Source organism: Mucor mucedo (assembly GCF_025094135.1).
Source record: "Mucor mucedo strain NRRL 3635 chromosome Unknown EV154scaffold_185, whole genome shotgun sequence".
Lineage (NCBI taxonomy): Eukaryota > Fungi > Mucoromycota > Mucoromycetes > Mucorales > Mucoraceae > Mucor > Mucor mucedo.
The window spans coordinates 50,775-71,409 of record NW_026252469.1 but is presented as its reverse complement, the minus strand read 5'-3'; the positions used below and the strand labels follow the sequence as shown (position 1 = coordinate 71,409).

The 20,635-nt window shown below is 35.3% G+C and overlaps 3 protein-coding genes and 1 non-coding gene across 4 annotated transcripts; all 4 read left to right on the top strand.

Moving 5' to 3' along the window:
- The first annotated feature begins 11,889 nt into the window (after positions 1-11,889).
- Positions 11,890-11,962, top strand: EV154DRAFT_t135. The gene has a single exon. It is a non-coding gene; the product is annotated as a tRNA-Met (tRNA).
- Positions 11,963-12,439: 477 nt separating this feature from the next.
- Positions 12,440-13,799, top strand: EV154DRAFT_528830 (uncharacterized protein). The gene is made up of 5 exons (XM_051603612.1): positions 12,440-12,973; positions 13,050-13,165; positions 13,247-13,366; positions 13,439-13,530; positions 13,607-13,799. Exons 1-5 carry the CDS (start codon positions 12,489-12,491, stop codon positions 13,709-13,711), a joined length of 918 nt encoding a protein of 305 aa, XP_051451490.1. The 5' UTR covers positions 12,440-12,488; the 3' UTR covers positions 13,712-13,799.
- On the top strand, positions 13,779-14,822 carry EV154DRAFT_528829 (uncharacterized protein). The gene is made up of 4 exons (XM_051603611.1): positions 13,779-14,055; positions 14,120-14,257; positions 14,335-14,492; positions 14,547-14,822. Exons 1-4 carry the CDS (start codon positions 13,834-13,836, stop codon positions 14,755-14,757), a joined length of 729 nt encoding a protein of 242 aa, XP_051451489.1. The 5' UTR covers positions 13,779-13,833; the 3' UTR covers positions 14,758-14,822.
- Positions 14,823-14,861: 39 nt separating this feature from the next.
- Positions 14,862-17,296, top strand: EV154DRAFT_103102 (rab-GTPase-TBC domain-containing protein). The gene is made up of 4 exons (XM_051593864.1): positions 14,862-15,160; positions 15,239-15,769; positions 15,855-15,889; positions 15,962-17,296. The coding sequence occupies exons 1-4, from the start codon at positions 14,909-14,911 to the stop codon at positions 17,094-17,096; spliced, it is 1,953 nt and encodes a 650-aa protein (XP_051451488.1). The 5' UTR covers positions 14,862-14,908; the 3' UTR covers positions 17,097-17,296.
- Positions 17,297-20,635: the final 3,339 nt, after the last annotated feature.

Sequence of the window (20,635 nt, the reverse complement as noted above, 5' to 3'; positions counted from 1 at the left end):
AATACGTACAACAAAAATATTGTATCCAACGTACCATACATTGTCCGTTCATCCTTTGCCTATAAGAGAAGAAATTATTTAAATCTGTCAACTGTTTTCCAAAATCTCGGTTCTCCTCAGCTTTTTCTTACCTTTAGTTGTAACGACTTTAGCGAAGATTTTTCTGCCGCTACTGGTACCAAATACCCATGGAAGGATCCTGTTCTTTTTTCAAACCATTTCCACAGAAAATGGATTCGTTTCTTTGACAAGCATATTTTAGGTAGCTTTGCTAAAACTATTGGAGGCATATCCGATTACAGCTGGGTACTGGAGATACAAGATCGAGGTAGTCCTCATATCTATTGTGTTCTTTGGACCAAAAAAACTGTCGAGGATTTAATTGCTTTAAATGTCATTACCTGCAAATTATACTCCAAAGATTTTAATGATGATCCCTTAATGCATAGATTAGTTCTCAAACATCAAATTCATGAATGTCAAGATGCGTGAGTATTTTTTTTTTTTTTTTTTTTTTTTTTTTTTTACAAGAATCTAAATGATAGTTCATAGATATTGCAAACTACATCTTACAGGTAAATGCCGCTTCGGTTACCCTAAACAACCAGCACCAAGGACTGAATTTGTAGAAGATGAATGTATATATGAAAGAGGTGTGGAGGATATGAAAGTCAATGGATATAATCCTTACTTGCTAGGAGTCTGCAGGGCTAATATGGATATACAATAGAACAAAGGTGAAGCAGCTGTTAGATATCTCGCAAAATATATGGCAAAAAATGAAACGGAAGCTATATTTGAGATTGTCAACAAAGGCAGCTCTGGCAGTTATAAAATCAAGAATGATAAGACCGAAAAGGAGCATTTCAAAAATAGAATTGTTGGTGTTGTTGAAGCAGTATACGATATAATGGGATGGCATAAGCATCAATCATCAAGAGCAGTAAATTTTATACATACAAGTTTACCTGGTGATGAGAGAAGACTACTAAGACGTGATATCAAAGAAATTAATCCCAACAGCAACAAGATTTTTACAAGAACTCATCACAGCAAAAAAAATTATGTCCGATATGTCGTATAATGGTATTTTGATGTCTTTTTGATGTCATTTTTGTCAAGCGACATAAAAAATAAGTCTCTTTTATGGAGGAGCACAAAAAATAGTTTAATAAAATAGAAATTCTATGTCAGCCGCAAAAAGAACATGTGTGATATGAGAATTTGATGACCAGGGACATAAAAGTAATAGTAATATTATGATCGCTTTCAAAAGGACACAAAATATATGTCTCTCATACGTTCTTTACTTATATGTTTTTTTTGAGGCTGTATAAAAAAAAATATTGATGGTATATATTGTTCAAATGATAATTAGAGCCAAAAATATGGAAATTTACTAAAGGCTTTAACTTTTGCAAGGTACTGTGCTATATGTATTACAACAGATTAATCATAGTTAAGGCATACTGTATATTCGACGAATTATACAAAACTAGTGAAGGGCATCAAGAATAAACGATTGATCATATTTGAGTAGGCTTTGGATTAAAATTACAGAACAAGATACTTCTTTTTCGGGAATGATTCGATAATTGTACGCAACCTGATCTATTAGCCTCTCGGTAGTGTCCAAAGTTCGACATATTTTTATGTGATTATGTGAATCAGTTGTAAAAGGGATCTCTCTAACAAGGAATATCGTTGTCTCGTTAGATCTCCAAATGCTGTACACCACACCAACTTTTTTTTCAGTGGCCACATCGAAAGTAACTACTCTTGAACTACCCGATTGATTTATATTTATCCTTAATTGTCGAGAATCTTGTAATCGTTTGTATCCTCCAAACAAAGTAACCAGCATATTCATATCAAAATCTTGGCCGTAATACTCAAAAGCAGCTCTTTTTTTATACGCGTTGTTCCCAATAATATCTTTTAGATTGCAGGTCTTCTGTTTTAAGTAGCATGATCCTGATTCAAATTTATCTTCCAGTTGAATGTTAGCTGTTTTGGTATATTTCGCCTGTATGTCCTCAGCCACAAAGTTATTGATGCATTCAGACGGCTTCGATGATGATCTGATTGAACTCTTTATCATTCCAATGCTCCTTTCTAAACACCTCGCGCTGGTATAACGCATGGGCCCTAACTCTCTGATAGTATCAGCGACATGATTTAGATAATGTTGATTGATAGTAAAAACATTGATGTTTTGAGAGAAATTAACTTTTAAAAAGTATTGCCATTCAATAATACAACTTGATAAATATTTAGTACTGTATATGTATTAAAGGCTAAAGATATGTACACGTACTTTTCTATCTCTTCAACGTCTAGATGTGAGATCGATTTTTTTAAGCATAAAAAGCAAGCTCTTGATATTCTACTTAACGCTTTTTTTATACTTAAGTTCTCTTCATTGAAACGTGTACCAGGGCGTTGCTTTTCATACATTTCTGGCAAGATGGTAGGCACAACATATAATAGAAATTGTATCCAGTCGACACCTCTGCTATATCCAGATTTACAAGATATATCTACACAATATCATTAATTATATTTATACTTACTTATAAATATGCCATGTTCGCTTACCGATAAATTTGCCTGTCAGCATTTTTGACTCAGAGATCTGTAGCTTTGCCATATGCGAGCCTAATTCAACTCTAAATCGCTTCTGCAAGAACAAGATATTTTTCCTCCCGTATTTATAGTTGTTATTTTCAATTACTTGCCATATTTGCCTGGCAATATTATGACCAAAAAGATGTAGCTCGTCTATACTGTAAAACATTGGCCCATGGAATGACTTAAGAATGGTAAATGGCGACGGATTTTTGAGACCCTCACGCTAAATATAATTTTCACAAATATTAAGTCACTTATTGATGCAATAACCAAGTATATCTTACATTGTTAGCCAGTTTGTATTCCTCGATGGTTCTTAGCGGTGGCATTTCAGACATATTTTGAGGCGGGGGAAAGAACATTCCTACTTTTTTCATAGTGCTCTGGTCTTCTGAGTCTTTTTGGTGACTGACCCCTTCCATAGGGCATATTCTACAGCCATATTTGCTAGTATGGGATGAGCTTAAGCATAATTCGGCCTGACCCGGAATGTCTCCAATACAATTTAAAACGTGAACGTTAATCTTGTAACTGGTATTTTCATTGATAATTATCATTCCCTTAGATTCTAAAACTAACAGTTCCTTAATTAAAGGAGTCAGATAGCTGAATATATCCGCCTTTTTTGGTCCAGGAGTCACACCCAAGATCAATAGATTTTCTTTTTTATATCTAAATGTGCACATATCAGTATTTCAATAATTATAGCGGATAACTATACCGGGCTAGTAATACCTTATCTCTGGTGGAAAGTTATAAATAACTGCCATTATTAAAGTCATTGACCTTCCATTTCGTTTAAAGGGTGCAAACCCATCCACGCATAGACCAATAGCTATGTCATACGGATTTTGATAGAGACTTGTTTTCAGACTTTTGTAAGCATTTCCATCAAATATATCTTGTAACTCCTCGTGTGATTCAGCGCGATTTGTACGGTATAATAATTGTCTTCTACGTTCACTGCACTTGAAAAGCATCGCAATCTGTTGGTGTAATGGAAACATTATTGTTTTACCTTCATGATGAACCCTGCATTTTGTGTTTTTACAAGAATCGATCCCATCTGTAAAAAGGGTGCAACCGTTTTCACATGTTCTATACCCCATTGGAACTATGGGACAAAGCTGCTTGATCAACTTTTTGCCTTGGTATTTAGACATAAGCAATCTGTTATCTACGTTGCATTAGTGGGAAGTCATAAATTTACAATATGGTTGGCCTTACAAAAAAAACTTACCAGGACTAAGCAATGTTATATACTCGTTCATTAACGTGCGCAAAATTTCTTCATCAGCATTGCTTATGTTTGAGGTTGCCAGTTGTTGTTTTATTTGAAGGTCCTTATTTTCCAGCACAGTGAGCTCTTCTTGATTTTTGTCATTTAAATTTATTTTTAAACATTCAGCAATACGAGATTTGTATCTAGTAAACAAAGCGAAATATTTATCGTATACATCGTTATCAAGGAAACCCGAAATATCATCTTCGTAGTTCATATTTTTGTCATCTTTACTAATTACATCGTCTACAAACTAATGGTATCAATAGTCTAAAAAAAGCATAAGTCACGAAGATATTACCTTCATTCAAATTTCCCGAATGGGAGACAGTATAATAGAAGTTGTCAGTAGTTGGCATATCCCAGATAGTATTATCAACATTTTCGTTTGTCTCAAGTAAGCTATCGCCAATGATATTAATCTCGTTCCTACTCATTTCGTTATTTAAATGGTTATGTATATCATGGACAGAGCTGTTGGTTCCATCTGTATTATTCGTGGTATCATCCACTTTAATACTTATTAGTATATTGATTATCTTTTTGTATGGCCCATGGTTTATACTTTTAATGCTCATATTGTTGTTACTCCTATCATAATTTGGATTACATTCATCGAAGGTGTCACTTGTGTTATCGTTTGAGTTATCATGTGAACCACATACTATAGAATCGGTCTGATTAATATACACATTATCCTCTATATGGTTGTCAAAGTGGCATGCAGTGTCTTCTTTAACATCCTACGTGTATGTCAGCACTGTCAGATCAATAAATTCTGGATTAGATTATAATTATTTTTAACCTTATTGTCTTCACCCAGGATAATCCTTCTTCTTCTTTTGGAATCATCTTCTTTTATATGAGCTTCATAGGCTCTTTTCCCTTTGATTGTAATTTTGCAATTTTCGCAATATTTCATTTTTGGAGAAAAGCGTAATAAGCAGCTTGGTGCTGCAGAATAGAATTTATAGATGTGACTTGACATCTTGCAGATCAGGAATAAATTTTGTTCACACACCTTGTTTTAACTTTTTGTTTTTTTAAAACCTTTAACAGAAATGACTAAACACGACGAACTTGTTAACCTTATAACTAACTTAAAAGAACAGAATAGCCAAGTTTTACAACTAAACCGAGAGCTAAAAATCAAAGTGGAGGCACTTGAAGCAAAGGTGGACTCATTGGCTGGCGCAAATGATATTTTGAACGCAAGTCTTTCCGAGTGTATAAACAGAACATCGAACAGTAGCGATGACAATTGTGCAGGATTTGTACGTATACCTGAGCCATCCGAGTTGAACAAAAGGGAGGCAATAAGACAATTGATAAAAAAGTATGTAACTGATGACGAAGCTGTATACCATTTTATTTTAAAAGAATGTCGCCAAAACATTACGAGTATCAAGGCTAAATATCCAAATACTAACTGGGGGGAATTGAACGTAAACATAAAAGATTCTTTAATAGCAAAAACCACTGGCATTATCGTCGAGACAAATGCAGAGTTAAACTTTCTGAAAAGCTGCCAACGCTTATGGCCTGTAAGATTCATCTGTCAACAGCACTGGAGCTCAAAATCAAGCAAGTTCAGACGCAACAACAAAAATAATAATAATAGTGCTGATGATAACAATACCACTCCCCCGAATGTTCCAAGTTTAGAAGAAGAGGTATGCTTATATTGATGTTTTTTTATAACTGTCATTGCTTACTATTTTTTTTATTTTTACAGCAGAATTAAGCAGATGCATGTAAGAATTTTTCTAATAAAAAGACTGGTCCTTCATTAGCTGGAACATTTTTGGTTTATAAAATGAAAAAAAAAAAAAAAAAATGTGAATAAATGGGAGGGGCGATGGGAGGAGGGGAAATAGCGATACCATAAAATAAATCCAAAAAATATTACATAAATATAGGACATAAAAGTATCATAATTTACATGGAACTTACGTATACATAACTATATTGTAAAAAATATGGTAAAATAATGGTAATAAAAAGACATTAAAATTGACACTTTTTACCATATTTCTGAACATAAATTTATGTTCTCAAGGACATAATTTTTACAGAAAAAAGCCATATTTTTTTTTGCTGTGCATGTTGGTACGTTTTAATTTAAGGAAGCATATATTATTATAGCAAAGTCTAATACATTTGTTACAGAAAAATATGAACAGCGCAATGGTGGATCCGACTTGACAATCACTCAGTTTTATAGCATCTATCGTGAATCACCGTATGAATGCAATGACATCAGTAACTATAATGTCGGTCTCTTTGAACGTTCGTTTTATTCCGGATCTTTACCCTTGTTTATATTTTCGAAGAAGACAAAATATGTTTTGCGCAAAAAACAGGCATTCTGGAGAACGTTTAACCAATCAGAGAATAGTGGCGAGAAATACTACTACCAGCAAATTGTTGTCAACAAACCCATTTTCGGAACTACATATATTGCAGAAAAAAGTACCCATTTATCGTGGAGAGGTAATACTCTATACATAGCTACAGTATTTAAACATTAATATTTAATACAATTATTTCTTTTAGACTACTTTGAACACTTGGTGTCACTCGGTCCAAATAACGGTGGTATTCTTATTAATCGCTCTTATAATATCAACAGCTTAACCGATGTGAATGACTTTGAAAGAGGCGCAGACGTCACACAGGCCGAGCTCAGGATTATGTATAACAATGCTAATGAGTCTCAAAAAAGCGTTTTTGATCGAGTAAATGTTGAGCTGATTCACAACTCTGTCTCATTTGTGTCAGGTGCTGCTGGTACGGGTAAGTCTTACTTGCTCAAGATGTTTGAAAGACATTATAAATTAGAAGGATATAAGGTAGTGAAACACTTTTACAATTCTTTTTCAATCCTTAGTTCTAACATTTTTAATTAATAAATAGATATTCAAAATGGCTCCAACTGGAGTTGCTGCGTTTAATGTAAACGGAATTACTATTCACCGCTTTTTCGGAATGGGATATTCGTCTCAAGAACCGAATTATGTGAAGTTGGATGAAATAGTCAAGCTTTACCCAAACGTAATGTTGTTGGTGGATGAGTTTTCAATAGGGACGCTCAAATAAAATCGAGCCTCCAGGTTCCAGCTTCCAGCAAATTTTTTTCTTTGTCCGATGTCCCATAAAGATTTGCATAAAAAACTATAAACTTGAATGATATTTTTTTGTGTCCAGCTTTTAGATTCCAAACTTTTACTCAGAATAAGATTTGATTGGAGGAGGTCCTGAACATGATGTAATGAATCAATGAGGAACGTATGATGAAAGATAGTAGAGAAAGATGTACTAGAAGAGGCCTTATGTCATTACAAAGTATAATTTTTGGCTCCCGATATGATGATGAGTGTTATATAAAAAAAAAAAACGTAGCGGATTGTCCTTCATTTCATCTTAAATATCACATAAAATTTTAAAAATGAACCAAACACCTGTCAACATTCAGCCTAGACCTCAACAAACTGAGGAACTGGAAACAACTCCACGTCTGTCTGCAGCTACCCCTAGACCCCAGGGAAGCTCCACGACTAATAGTCGTCCTGGTGTTACAGACAAGATCCCGAATGCAAAGAGCTGGATCAATGACTTCGATAGTAATGGCAAGTGCTCAAAAGATATTGTGGTTGAATGGATGCTAGTAGGAGATAATTGGAGTAAATTCAGCGGATGTGAAAGTCAAAAACCAGGTGAAGCCGAAAGCCAAACAGGTATGGCGAAAAAGCTGGCCCAAATCCTCGTCAACAGAGGACATCGTGAAAGAACCACAAAAAGTATCATAGAGACGATTAGATATTTGAAAAAATCGTTTACCGCTACTTACAAGACGGTAACCGCTACTGGATATGGTGTTGATCCTGCTGTTGATGGTAACGTCACTGTTGAAGGTAAGAAGAAAACTACTAACTGCTAACTATTATACCGTTAAATTTGTTTAACTTACTATATCTAAACTTTTAGAGAAAACCACTCATTTGTTTAAGTGGTATTATGATCTTCTCCCTTTACTTGGCTCGGATCCACTTGTAACTGGTGAAGGAATGCAGTCGAATGGGAATATCGTCAGTGGGACTCCTGATTTAAGTGCGTATGATGAACAGCCTGATTATGAAGACGATGTTCATTCAACCAACATGGATGATGTTGATGATGTCAACTTGGATGATGATGATGATGATGATGACGATGATGTTTTGCCCCTCTCTTCCACTAGACCACCTTCGCCTAGACAAAGTAGAGGAAAAAAGAGGAGTCTCAATGAGTGCATTACCGACTTCTTTGAGAGACAAAGAAAAGCATCTAAGAAGTATGAAGATCGCGAGGACGAGCTATTGGAGTTTCAAAGAGAAAAGAGGGATGACGAGAGAGTAGCAATGATATTCGAGAGACAAAAGCAATGGCTGCTTTTGAATAAAGAACTTCGAAACGAAGAAAAAGGATCTGAAGGATATGAAACCATAAAGAAGTTTATGGAAGACCTTGCAGATTATTAACCTATTTTTTTTTTAAATAAATGTTTATTAATTTTGAGCGTTGTTATGCAATATATCATTCTTCAACTGATTTCTTCTGAAATTTAAACTACTATCATCATCTGACCTATTCTGCGAACTACTGATGAATCTTCTATGTCCACTGGCCTCTCTGAACTCCTCTATGTCAGTTGAATCTTCTAAAAGGAAATTATGCATAATGCAACAAGCACGAATCCATCTTCCCGCTTCGATCAAAGTTTTCCTGTCACGAATTGTAATACGAAGCTCTTGAAGGCTTTGGAACTTTCCTTTCAGAATTCCATTGCAATGTTCAATTGCGATACGAGTTTGAGCTACATACAAATTAAATTTCTCTATTTCTTCTTTTGTAGCCTGTACTGAACCGGTTCTGTATGATGAGATGACAGTCGAGGTAACACTGTATGCACTATCAGCTAATATATATTCACCAGGGGAGAAATGTCTATGTGGGGATTTGGCCAGACTTGTTGCTTGATAAACATTATTATCATGAATAGCACCAGGACATCCAGTGACACAAACACGAATTCTTCGTTTGTGATCACAAACGAGCATTGTAGAGATACCATACGCACGTTTATAAGAATAAAAATTATTCTTGGCATAGCTGGGACTACGCTCGGTTCTTATAAATGTACCATCGACAAATCCGACGCATGACTTGAAGTGGCTTCTTTCGCCTATCTTCTTTGATATATGTTCCCTTTCTTCTGCCGCTGGCCAGTAAACATACTGATCTTCTTTAGCCAGAATTGCATTTATGGTTCTCTTGGTGTAATTGATCACAGTACCTTCTACTTTTAATGTTAGATCATAATAAATCTGAGCGTTTTTTTTGTCATACCAGAAACACCAAAGTAATCGGATACCTGCGTGATTGAAGCAGCATTTCCTTTACATCCCAATCGATGAAAAGTGATCAAGAAATGGAGCTCAATTTTCTCTTTCGTGAAGTTCTCGAACTCCTCATAATCACCAAACGCTCTGACTGCGTCTTTGAAGGCTTCTTTACTCATCCTTATTTTACTTTTAAAGACACTTTCTCTACCTTCGTTTAATAAATCGAGATATGTGCCAGTACGAATACGAGTACCCCAGTTTTTTTTTACGCTGTATCTTTCGGTTTGTAAAGCAAGGTAAAAAGCTGCCATTGTTTCCAGATTCTGTTTTGTCATTGCGATTATGCGACGATCTACTTCGGTCGACTTGGTTTCTCGTTCATATTTTGTAATGAAGAAAAACAGCATTTTTTTAACGTCTTCCATGAGACGTTTTTTAGTTGACAAGAGAGGCATAATAATAATAAAAGTGTTGTTGAAGTGGAAAAGACTAAAGTAATAAATTATGTCATGCTTGATAGCCTTACATCATGTAACGAAATACCAAAATGTTATTGGACGAAAAAAAAGCTGGAATTAATTTTTATTTTGCTGGAGCACTTTTTGCTCCAGCAAATTTAAGAAATCACAAAAAGAAATCGGAAAATGCTTGGCCAATAGAATTTATCTAAAATTTGCTGGAAGCTGGAACCTGGAGGCTCGATTTTATTTGAGCGTCCCTAATGATTAGTAAGAAGCTTTTGGACATTATGAATGATGCTTTGATCAGAACAACACAAAGAGCCACAGCGATGGGAGGTATTAAAACACTTTTTTTTGGTGATGTTGCACAGTTGCTACCTGTACGTATTGACGAAGGCCTAATTTGGGATTCTCCGCTATACAACTACTCTACTAAATTTACATTGCACGCACCGATTCGACAAGTTGATCAAATACTTATTGATGTTCTTAACAAAGTTCGCATATGTAATTTCGATGAGGAAGTGGTTAAGTTTATCAATTCTAGAACGGTCCTTAAAAGTGACATACCAGCCAGTTGCCTACGTCTATACACAACGCGAGTTAACGTAGACAGAGCCAATACCAAGGAGTTTAAAACCTGGAAGGCGATTCGATCTCGATCACTTCTATAGATATTTACAACGGTGGCAATCGGAAATCAGCTGTCAGAGCCTTAAAAGAAACCAGACTTCTTGAAGAACTATTACTGAAAGTCGACATGCCGGTCATGCTCCTTCAAAACTTGCGGGTCTCTCAAGGTTGGGTAAATGGCACTTTAGCAAAAATTTTAGAAGTCGATGATGAAAATATCTTACTTGTAAAACACAACGCCGACGGCAGTCAACAAACAATTTGGATTCAACGAATTACCAGATCGATTCCAGGCACAAGCTACGTCAGGTCACAATTTCCAATAGTCCCTGCGTTTGCTACTACCATACATAAAGCACAGAGTATCACAATTGATTCTGTTGCGATTCACTTAGATAACATGCCTTCCCACGGTCAAATGTATGTAGCAATGTCCCGAGTAAGAAAAGCTGATGATTTATACTTCTTTGGTGCAGATCTACCTGTCAGAATTAAAAGAAAATTTGGTGTGAACCTTGACGCTGTTGATATGATTGAATACTCTGAGCAAAGGCATCAAACCCCATGAGTCGTACAAATATTATTCTATAAATAACCACATACATAGCACTATAAATATCAACACAAGCAACATAATATGACTTTTAAATTATATATATAATAAATATCGACTACCAAGTCATAACGTTTAGTAACAAACAACTCTTAATGATGATCTTAAACCTCAATTAGATCTCAAGAAAAATTACGAAAGAAAAGTCGAAACAAAGTTACATAGTATTGTCTCCATTTCTTTTTTGCAATTCTCCTTAAATCACGGTAAATTGATTTAAGTACTTTTTTTTTTTTTTTTTTTTTTTTTAATATGTGAAAACGATTTTCTGCGTCCAATTTATAAAATTATCCCCTCCCTCCTTCACGGCAACTTATGAAATGTTAGACAGCTGGCGATCCTTCGCCTTATTTATAACTTATTTATTTAAACGACTTGTTTAATTATTTTTAAGTGAATCGTACCTGAATACGACAGTTTTATGTCGCTACAGATTTATTATTCTAATCCAATAACTCCCAGCTCTCTGGAAATGTTTAATCAACCTACACAGAAGTTTATTGAAGTAATGATTCAATATAAAAGGACCTTTATTTTTATTATGAAGAACTCTCCAACTTATAATGAAGAATAAAAGAGTATCATCCCTTTTTTTTTTTGTTTTTATTTCTATCTACTTATTTTATCCTTTTCTACTCCAATCATCACAAGTCCTATAGCCTCGATTATAACATTTCATAACACTATTCCACCTTCTTTCACATTTGTGTGATAATTTTCAGCAGATAATAATCCAAAATTGAATTATATATATGTTTGAACCTTTAAATCAAAGGCATTTCGTCTGATCAATAAAAAACAAAAATATTTAAAAAAATATTACGTAATCAGCTAATTTAATTTAGCCTTTATAATTGTTTTAACTTATCAAAAAGCATCTGAAAGGCTTCCTTGGCTCAGTTGGTAGAGCGTTAGTCTCATAATCTGAAGGTCGGCGGTTCGAGCCCGCCAGGGAGCATTTCTTTTTGCTTTTCTCTCTTCTTTGTAGTGCATCTAGATGCTTTTTATTTATGCCTTACATTGTATGGATGAATTTCCAATCTTTACGCACATTGCAGCATCTTATTTTACATTTCATCAAAGTCAATATGAATTTCAAGAGGACATGATATTTTATAAATGAAGTGAAACAAGTTTTGTACTAGTATAGATTTTTTTTTTTTTTTGCATGATAGGTGGTGTAATGTTATCTTGTAGACCTGAATGTTACCTAAATATGTAAAGGATCGACTTTTGTTTTCACCCAAAAAAAAAATAAAAAATAAAATAAAAACATAACCGGGAATTTAAGTTTTTTGTGTTTACAATAAAAGCAGCTTGTCATTGATAAATAAAAAAGTTCCCAGAAAAAAAATAAAAAAAAAAAATAGAGGTTACACTAGCGAGAAAAAAAAAATTATATTTCTTTGGAGTATGTTCCCCGGCGGTTTTAATTTTTTTTTTTTTCTCTCTCTCTCTTTTTTTTTTAAAAAAAAAAAAAATACATGAGCTTTGTAATGGACAGAGCAACAGAAGCCGCTGCCAATGATTTAGCAGAAGTTAGAAAATTAATCGAAGGCATGAATGCTCTTGTCAATAGCCAACAAGCTCAACAACAAGCACAGCAACAACAAGCTCAACAACAGCAAGCCCAACAACAACAACAATTGCAAAAGCAACAGAAACAACAACAAGCACAACAGCAGGCCCAACAACAAGCACAACAACAAGCCCAACAGGCCCAACAGCAAGCTCAACAGCAAGCTCAACAACAAGCCCAGCAAGCCCAACAAGCTCAGCAGGCTCAACAACAGCAAGCTCAACAACAGCAACAACAACAACAACAACAGCAACAACAACAACAAAAACAACAACAATCGACACAATCTAATGTGTCATCATCTCCTAGATCTGTGGAAACTTCACAAACCTGGTCCCCACAACCCAATACACAACCCGAGACGAATGCAGAGAATTCACCTGGATTCAAGTAAGTTTTTTTTTTTTTTACATTATTATTATTTTTTTTTTTCCTCTGATTTTTATTGATTAACTCTCCTTGTTAGTGCTAACCATGCTCAACAGAATTCGACAACAACAACGACCAGTGCTCCTACAAGTGGAATTATTATCGAAGTAAACCATTTAAGCTTAACTCGTACATTATATTTCCAATTATCTCGTAAGTGTGTTCTAAAATTTTTTGACATATTCGATAAAAAAAAAAAAAAAAAAGAAGAAAACTCACGGTTTTGACACGTAGCTGATGCTACGATCGAGCCACTGGTAGCTTGGTTAAAGTTGTCATTTCAAGATAATTCAATTTCGGGTATGGTGTTACAATACAAAGGTTTTGATGGATTATGGAAATGTCTTTTAAATAGTAGGTAAGGGATTTAGGGGGTCGATTAGGATCAAAAATGGAGTATAACTCACACTTCTTGACTGTATGTAGGAGATGATTCGTTAAAGAGAGTGTTAAAGCAAAGTCTAAAAAACAACACCATGTTACAAATGCGAGTTCCAAGAGAGCAGGATCTTTTGAGCGTGAGTTTTTTTTTTTTTTTTTTTTATGTTCAACAAAAAGGGGACCTATGGCTAACGATTTTTTATTTTGGCGTAGTCTGGATATACCGATAAACGTCTTTTGGCTCTTACAACAAGACCCTCCACACCCAATTCAAATGCATGTATAACCACACCTGAAGCTGGTGACAGTACAAATTAATTTTTTTGAATCTAAACCCAGAAATCTGTTATAAATAAAAAAAAAAAAAAAACAAGAATTACACATTTTTTTTTTTTTTTTGCCCTTTCCCCCCCTTTCCCTTTTCTTTCTTATATCCACTAATGCAACGTTCATCGCCTTCACTTCAACCGCTTTTAGATGAAGAGGCAGACATGTCTCAACCTCCAGCACCTATACAGTCTTGGGATCAACTTCGAAAAGAAGCAAGAACTCTGGAAGGCGAAATTGAAAGTCAATTAGCATCTTTATCTAAAATGGGACAATCTACTGCCACGTTGGAAGATGTTGGACAAGAAGCTAAAACAGACGACTTGCTAAAAAAGGTATGTACCCTTCTCTTTCATCTCTCCTCATTGTCATGAACATACTTAATATTGTATACTGTAGCTACAATTGGTGATTACAGGCATGGGCGACTTTATTGATAAACCTAGTTCAACACCCACCAACCCTTCCATGATTCATTTACTCAGTAGACATAAAGATATCTTGTACGATTATACCAAAGAATTCAGAAGAGCCAAGGTACATTTAATTTTTTTTTTTTTTTTTTTTTTTTTTTTGCATAAATTTCTGATGTGATTTCCCCCCCTAATTCATAGGCGAATATCAAGGCAGCTCGAGATAAGGCGAATTTGATGAACCAAGTGCAAGATGAGATTAGGACGTTTAATTCAGGAAATAGAGACAACGCGGATTATTACTTGACAGAGCGTAACAGGGTAGAGAGTTCACATCGAATGACAGACATGATTTTAGAGTAAGGAGTGGTAGATAAAAAGGGAAGCACAGGACTGATGTAATTGATAATTAGACAAGCGTATGCGACAAGACAGGATGTGTCTCGACAAGGTCGTATTATGCATGGAGTCAATCAACGTGTGGGTGGTGTTGTGAGTCGTATTCCTGGCATTAATAATATTATTTCTCGTATTAATACCAGAAGAAAGCGCGATACTTTAATTATGGCGGGTGTTGTCTCTACTTGTTCCATCCTCATCATCCTTTATTGGATGCGTATTTAATTTAATGTGATCTGTCTGTGGACCCCCGGAACCCCAAAATTTAAATAAAACCATTTAATTGTACCTTTTTCTTTTTTTTTTTTTTTTTTTCTTTTCCCCCTTCATCACACAGACACACACACACACACACACACACAGACACAGCTACACAATGTCGAGACTTGTCAATGCATTACAACAACAAGAAGAAGAATATGTTCGAAGACCTCCACTTCATCTACGTACCTCAAAGAGTTCCACTATACGACATAATTTATTACTTTCACCGACTCGAACTACCAGTGGATCACTACGAGGGGGTCCAACCAGTCGAAGAAGAACCAACAGTCTAAACACAGGTCCTAAAAAGGATTTCAAGTTGCTTCCAAGACTGGAAGAAGAAAACGCAAAATTGCCACCCCAAGTATATAATACCTTTATTTTTATTTCTTCATATATGTTATACTCACAATATCTATTCTCCAAAAAAAAAAAAAAATAGGAGTCAATCGAGTTTATTCTCGCTCAAATTGAAAGACAAAATGCCAAATTAGATGAAGACCCAAAATCAGTGTGTATTCAATCGAATCAACTAAAAACACACTTATCGACCATTCAAAACCTTGCAGTCACATCGGATGAAATCGTCGACTCGACTATCGATTGGGAGTTCTGGACTGCCCTGACTGAAGACTTTAGTTCGGTTGCTCTGAAACTACCTCATCTCGTCTCGGCAAAACTAAGAGCAGGAATTCCCCCTAAAGTCAGAGGCGTGATCTGGCAAGCCATGTCCCAATCCGCTTCCCTCAACCTCGAAACTGTCTATGGTCAACTCGTGGCTGAACACTCTCCCTATGAACGCATCATCCAAAGAGACTTGGCTCGTACCTTTCCCGGTATTGATATGTTTAAGCAGGAAGGTGGTCATGGTCAACAAGCCTTGGAAAGAGTATTGAAAGCTTATAGTCTATATGATTCTTTGGTTGGTTATTGTCAAGGTTTGGCCTTTTTGGTTGGTCCGTTATTGTTAAATGTAAGTCTCATCACTATCCTAACCCCCCTCTGTCTCTCTCTCTCTCTCTTTCTAAAACCTCCTTTTTCTCTCTCCCTCTCTGTAGATGCCTGAACAGCAAGCTTTTTGTGTATTTGTAAGGTAAGCAAAAGAAAAAGGAACTTGTATGTTTAAGGGATAGAATAAAAAAAAAAAAGGCTCACATATAGTTAGAATTATGGAGACGTATGAGATGAGAACCATGTTCACATTAAATATGGAAGGATTACAACTCAGATTATATCAATTCTCCAGCCTACTAGATCAGATCTTACCCGATTTATCGGATTTTTTAAATTTGCATGAAGTCAATGTGCCCATGTACGCTTCTCAATGGTTCCTGACTTTATTTGCTTATGCTTTTCCTATGGAACTCATTTTACGTATCTACGATATTGTGTTTGCTGAAGGTGCTGCAGAAACCATCATGCGTGTCTCCATCGCCATGTTGAAACGATCTCAATCTAAACTCATGAAACTTACAGAATTTGAAGATATCCTCGACTTCTTATCCAATAAACTGTATGATGCTTACAACAATGATCCAACACAAGTCATTTCAGATGCTGTCGAACTCAGTGGTCTTATCACCAAGGAAAAAATGGATCATATAGCAGAAACGTACGTCTCTGAATTGGAACAAGAGCAAAAGCAAACTGAACAAGTACTGGCTGTTCGTTTCAATTTCTGGTCCAAGAACAATACAACATCTAGTACGGGTAGTAATCGTAGTAACACACGTAAAAAGAAGACCATGTCTTGGTATAGTAGTGCACCTGCCAAAAAGAGTTATGATTCCGATCGTCATTCGATTAGCTCTCTAAGAGAACCCGATGTATCTCAATTACATCATCAAATTGAAGACTTGTTATTAGCTTTACAACAAACGCAACGTGAATCCATTGAATTAAAAGACGATTTAATGCAATCAAGGTTAGACAAGATGGATGTGGAAGCAGAGCGAGATGCATTAAAGATGACAATGGCTAGTGCGTTTCATAACACCAAGTATGAACGCGAGTGTATAGAATTACGTAAAGAGAATACAAAGTTAAAGCGTGACAATGATGATTTAGTGCATCAACAACTTATGTCAAAGGATGCATTGACAGCCTTGGTTGAACGTATGTTGGATATGAAGAATCGTGTGGATGCATTGGAATTAGAGAATCGAAGGTCACAACAGGAATGTCAACGATTAGAAAAGGATAAGAAACGTTTACAAATGATTTTTAATTCTTCTTCATCAGCCATTTCTTCTCCTTCCTCTTCCTCTTCTTCTTCCATCAAGAGTTATAGTAAAAGATGACTCTAAAATTTATATTGATATCCCCCCCACACACATCCTTTCTACCCCCCATAGTATCTTTTTTTCTCTCTTTCTTTTATCCCCCCACCCACTTATCCATTTTTTATTATTATAATACATAATTGTTTTTTTTTATAAATTATCACCAAAACAAAGGATAAAGTATCCCCCTTATTCATAAAGCATATGCGAATACACACAACGAGACTATCATATAGGCTGCTGTTATTATTATTGCCTTAGACAAACAGCCGAGTCAACTTTTTGTCAGGCATCATCTCATGTGTGTATTATGTCTCATTTGGGATGATCATATAAGTATGAGGGTTGATCCACCAATAAAGCAAATATACCTGTGTGGGTTTTAATAAAGTATCCAGGATCCGAATAGCTTGATCCACTCTACATCGTGAGCACTTTGCTGTGTATTGAGAGGATTTGATTAAAAAGAGGCGCATTTTAAAGTGGACTACCTTCTTTTGATACTAGGCTGTTGAGTGAGTTCAAGTCACCAACGGGGGGGGGGGCTGTAAGTTGGAAATTGTCCAAATCATCAGCCCCGCGGTCAGGCGAGCCCTAAGCTAGAAAGCCACCCCTCATGTTCCTTAAACAAGACATATATCATATGTATACATAGGAATGCACAGACACAAGCCTCCACGTGGCTGTTCTCGAGCAACACGCTTTTCTCTTCACTGGCTAATATGTGTCAACTTTGTTTTCGTCTCAATGGTAATTAAAGCTTGCAATTTTCTTTTTCTCTTATTACTGTTTATAGTTGGGAATGTCAATGTTTAGTCATTCAACCTCTGTCCCCCTTAATCGGTTTTAAAATGAGAATTGCTTTCACAATGGTGGTGCCAGTGCACATCAACCCTAGAACTGTTGTCCGACTTATTTATAAAGTCTTTAGATATTTCGTGCTGATGCCAGCATTGAAACATTTCTACAGTCTTGTCCAGACAAAAATCATGCAAAAAAAAAAAAAAAAAAAAAAAAAAAAAAAAAAAATGGTTTGTTTACTTTGCATATGTTGGCTCATAAACTTAATTTGCTTTTACTGGTTTTTTTTAAAAACTGATATTACCCATTGAGTAGTTTGTATTTTCCTCAACAGATCCATGTGCGTAACATGGTATATTCCATGCTGTATGCTGGAATAGGAAAAAGAACAGATTTCACTTTTCTATGGGTGGGATCATTTGTGTAACCAAGCGAATTTAAAGGTAAGCTCCCTCAATTTTCAATGGCGTTAATACCAGGGACCACTTTTAATGCAGAACAACGCCAGCAAACGTACTCAATGTACCAAACTCCTCTCAATCCATTAAATAAGGGTATCATGTTACTTTACTTTCACCAACCCAGTATTTTCTTAACCTTCTTTTCTCCTATACCCGAATCCCGTTCTTCAAAAGGTCTAATTCAAGACAGCAGCCATAACGTATATTCTTACAACATATTTAATACGGCTTTAATTGGGATGTCTTATGTGAGTTTGGTAAGGAATACTGGTCTATTATTTAATGTTCATAGGGTAGATATAGGTACATGACGGATAAAGAATTGAATGGCAATGAGAAATGACCAATTTCTTCCCGCGGATGTGGGTTCAAATTGGCCCAAGTTTTTATTTAGGAGGTATTCTCTTTTTCTGCGAGTAGCGCAATAAAGAGATCAAGAAAAAACAGAGAGAAAACTTACAAATCAGGATCCTGAGCAACTTAAATTAATCTAGGGTAAAAACTGCTAAACGTCTTTTGAAAAAATCGAGTTTATGCTCGATTTTGATCAAATCGATTGGATCGATTTAGTTAATTGACAAAGAAATTCAGGCCACCCGCTTCAATAGCGGAACAAAAACGTGAAGCGACGTATGCAAATATATCGTTAGATCTCTTAACATATAATTAACCAAATTATATTTATCTGATCAGGAAAAGAAAAAAATTCTGGAAGTGTGTATTTCTTGCAACTTTCTTAAATCTAAACACTTAATTATAATAGCAGTTTCTTCTTTTTCTTATGTTACTTTTAACACGATGTGACACTTCTTTTTGGAATACTTAGATTTTTTATTCTTTTTTACTTGATGTATTCTTTTTTTTTTTCCTTCTTTTTCTTTTACCAAACAGATTATCCGGCTGAATAGCTTCAATATCAACTCCTTTTATGTACCAAATTCTACTCTTTTTCATCTTTTCCCTTCCACTCTCTCTGTTCAAGGCGGCATGTGACATATGATATCACCCGCTGTAAGTGTATAACATATCCATTGTTTAACTCTTTTATCAACATCTTCATAGATATAAAGCCCTTGATACCGAGACGGATTTGGTTGCCCCTCACATCAGCGAATCGGAGCAAAAGAATGTTACAAGTAGAAAGATAGTAAAAGATCAAGTATTTAGGGTAAAGCACTCATATATTCTCTCGTATTTTGAACGAGAGGAATTCTACAAGTCGTACCAACAATGATGATTTTGTAATTATAAATATAAAAGACTGTAATCTTACAGGTAAACTGCTCACTCACGTCAGTGTTACAACCGTTACAAGCACTACCAAAGACCATCAAGCTGTTGAAGTCATCTATGATGATCTGAGCTTATGGGACTATCCGATTGAGGTAGTTATGTATCGTCCACTGTCACAGAAGCATAATTATTTAGTATGAGAGTTAATCCGGAAGTTTTTTTTTTAACATTTGTCAATGTGTGAGATGGGCATCATTTTTACTAATAAGATCAGGATGAATACGACAAATTGTATACTACGACTTTTGATGATAAAGTTCACAACAAAGTACAAACGGAAAATATCAACAGTTTAAACTTGGAAATAAAGCTAAAATCGTCAAGTTTATTCAGTAGTGTATATCTTGCATGATTGCTATTCTAATAAACATATTACATCTATCAGCGCAATAGGTTTGGTATTAATATATGTAGACAACTGTCACTCATCATTGTATCATCAGATAAACTAGTGGATAGACTGAAAATATGAATATGAGATAAGACATTATATATTATTTTAGAGGAAACCTTGGAAATGTTAAAACCCACATCATTCAAGAATTTGACAATCTCTCGCTTCCGCTTGAGTTTTCACATATCATGGATAGTCCCTGAATAAACATCATTAGATGGCTCAGTGCGTTTTTAATTATAAATATCTGGAAGCAGGAAAATACGCCGTAGATGCTGTATTGAACCAACCCGATATTTTTACGAACGGGATGCGGATTTATAGCAAGAAGAAAAAAGTATTGTATTAGACATGATAAAGCCGAAGTATTGAAAAAATAGAAATGCTAATTCAATTAGATACAAGTATTTTTTGGTAAGTTAATGTATGTGACAATGTTAATTTGCGTTAAATAAAGTGTGTAATATACATATATAAAGTATGATGTAAACGATGTTTTTTTTATTTGTTTCCATATGCTTTAAGGGGGAAGGATAGCAAAGGTCTCTTTTCCCAGACACTAGAGATTTTGCTACCGAAGAGTAGTCTAGCAAAAAGGAATACTGCGC

Excerpts from the sequence above, each read along its gene's own strand:
- EV154DRAFT_528830 (XM_051603612.1), top strand. The coding sequence starts at position 12,489 with ATGAGCTTTGTAATGGACAGAGCAACAGAAGCCGCTGCCAATGATTTA. Across the intron at positions 13,367-13,438 it reads ATGGAAATGTCTTTTAAATA|GAGATGATTCGTTAAAGAGA; the intron begins GTAGGTAAGGGA and ends GACTGTATGTAG. Across the intron at positions 13,531-13,606 it reads GAGAGCAGGATCTTTTGAGC|TCTGGATATACCGATAAACG; the intron begins GTGAGTTTTTTT and ends ATTTTGGCGTAG.
- EV154DRAFT_528829 (XM_051603611.1), top strand. The coding sequence starts at position 13,834 with ATGCAACGTTCATCGCCTTCACTTCAACCGCTTTTAGATGAAGAGGCA. Across the intron at positions 14,056-14,119 it reads CAGACGACTTGCTAAAAAAG|CTACAATTGGTGATTACAGG; the intron begins GTATGTACCCTT and ends TGTATACTGTAG. Across the intron at positions 14,493-14,546 it reads ATGACAGACATGATTTTAGA|ACAAGCGTATGCGACAAGAC; the intron begins GTAAGGAGTGGT and ends ATTGATAATTAG.
- EV154DRAFT_103102 (XM_051593864.1), top strand. The coding sequence starts at position 14,909 with ATGTCGAGACTTGTCAATGCATTACAACAACAAGAAGAAGAATATGTT. Across the intron at positions 15,770-15,854 it reads TTGGTCCGTTATTGTTAAAT|ATGCCTGAACAGCAAGCTTT; the intron begins GTAAGTCTCATC and ends CCCTCTCTGTAG. Across the intron at positions 15,890-15,961 it reads GCTTTTTGTGTATTTGTAAG|AATTATGGAGACGTATGAGA; the intron begins GTAAGCAAAAGA and ends ACATATAGTTAG.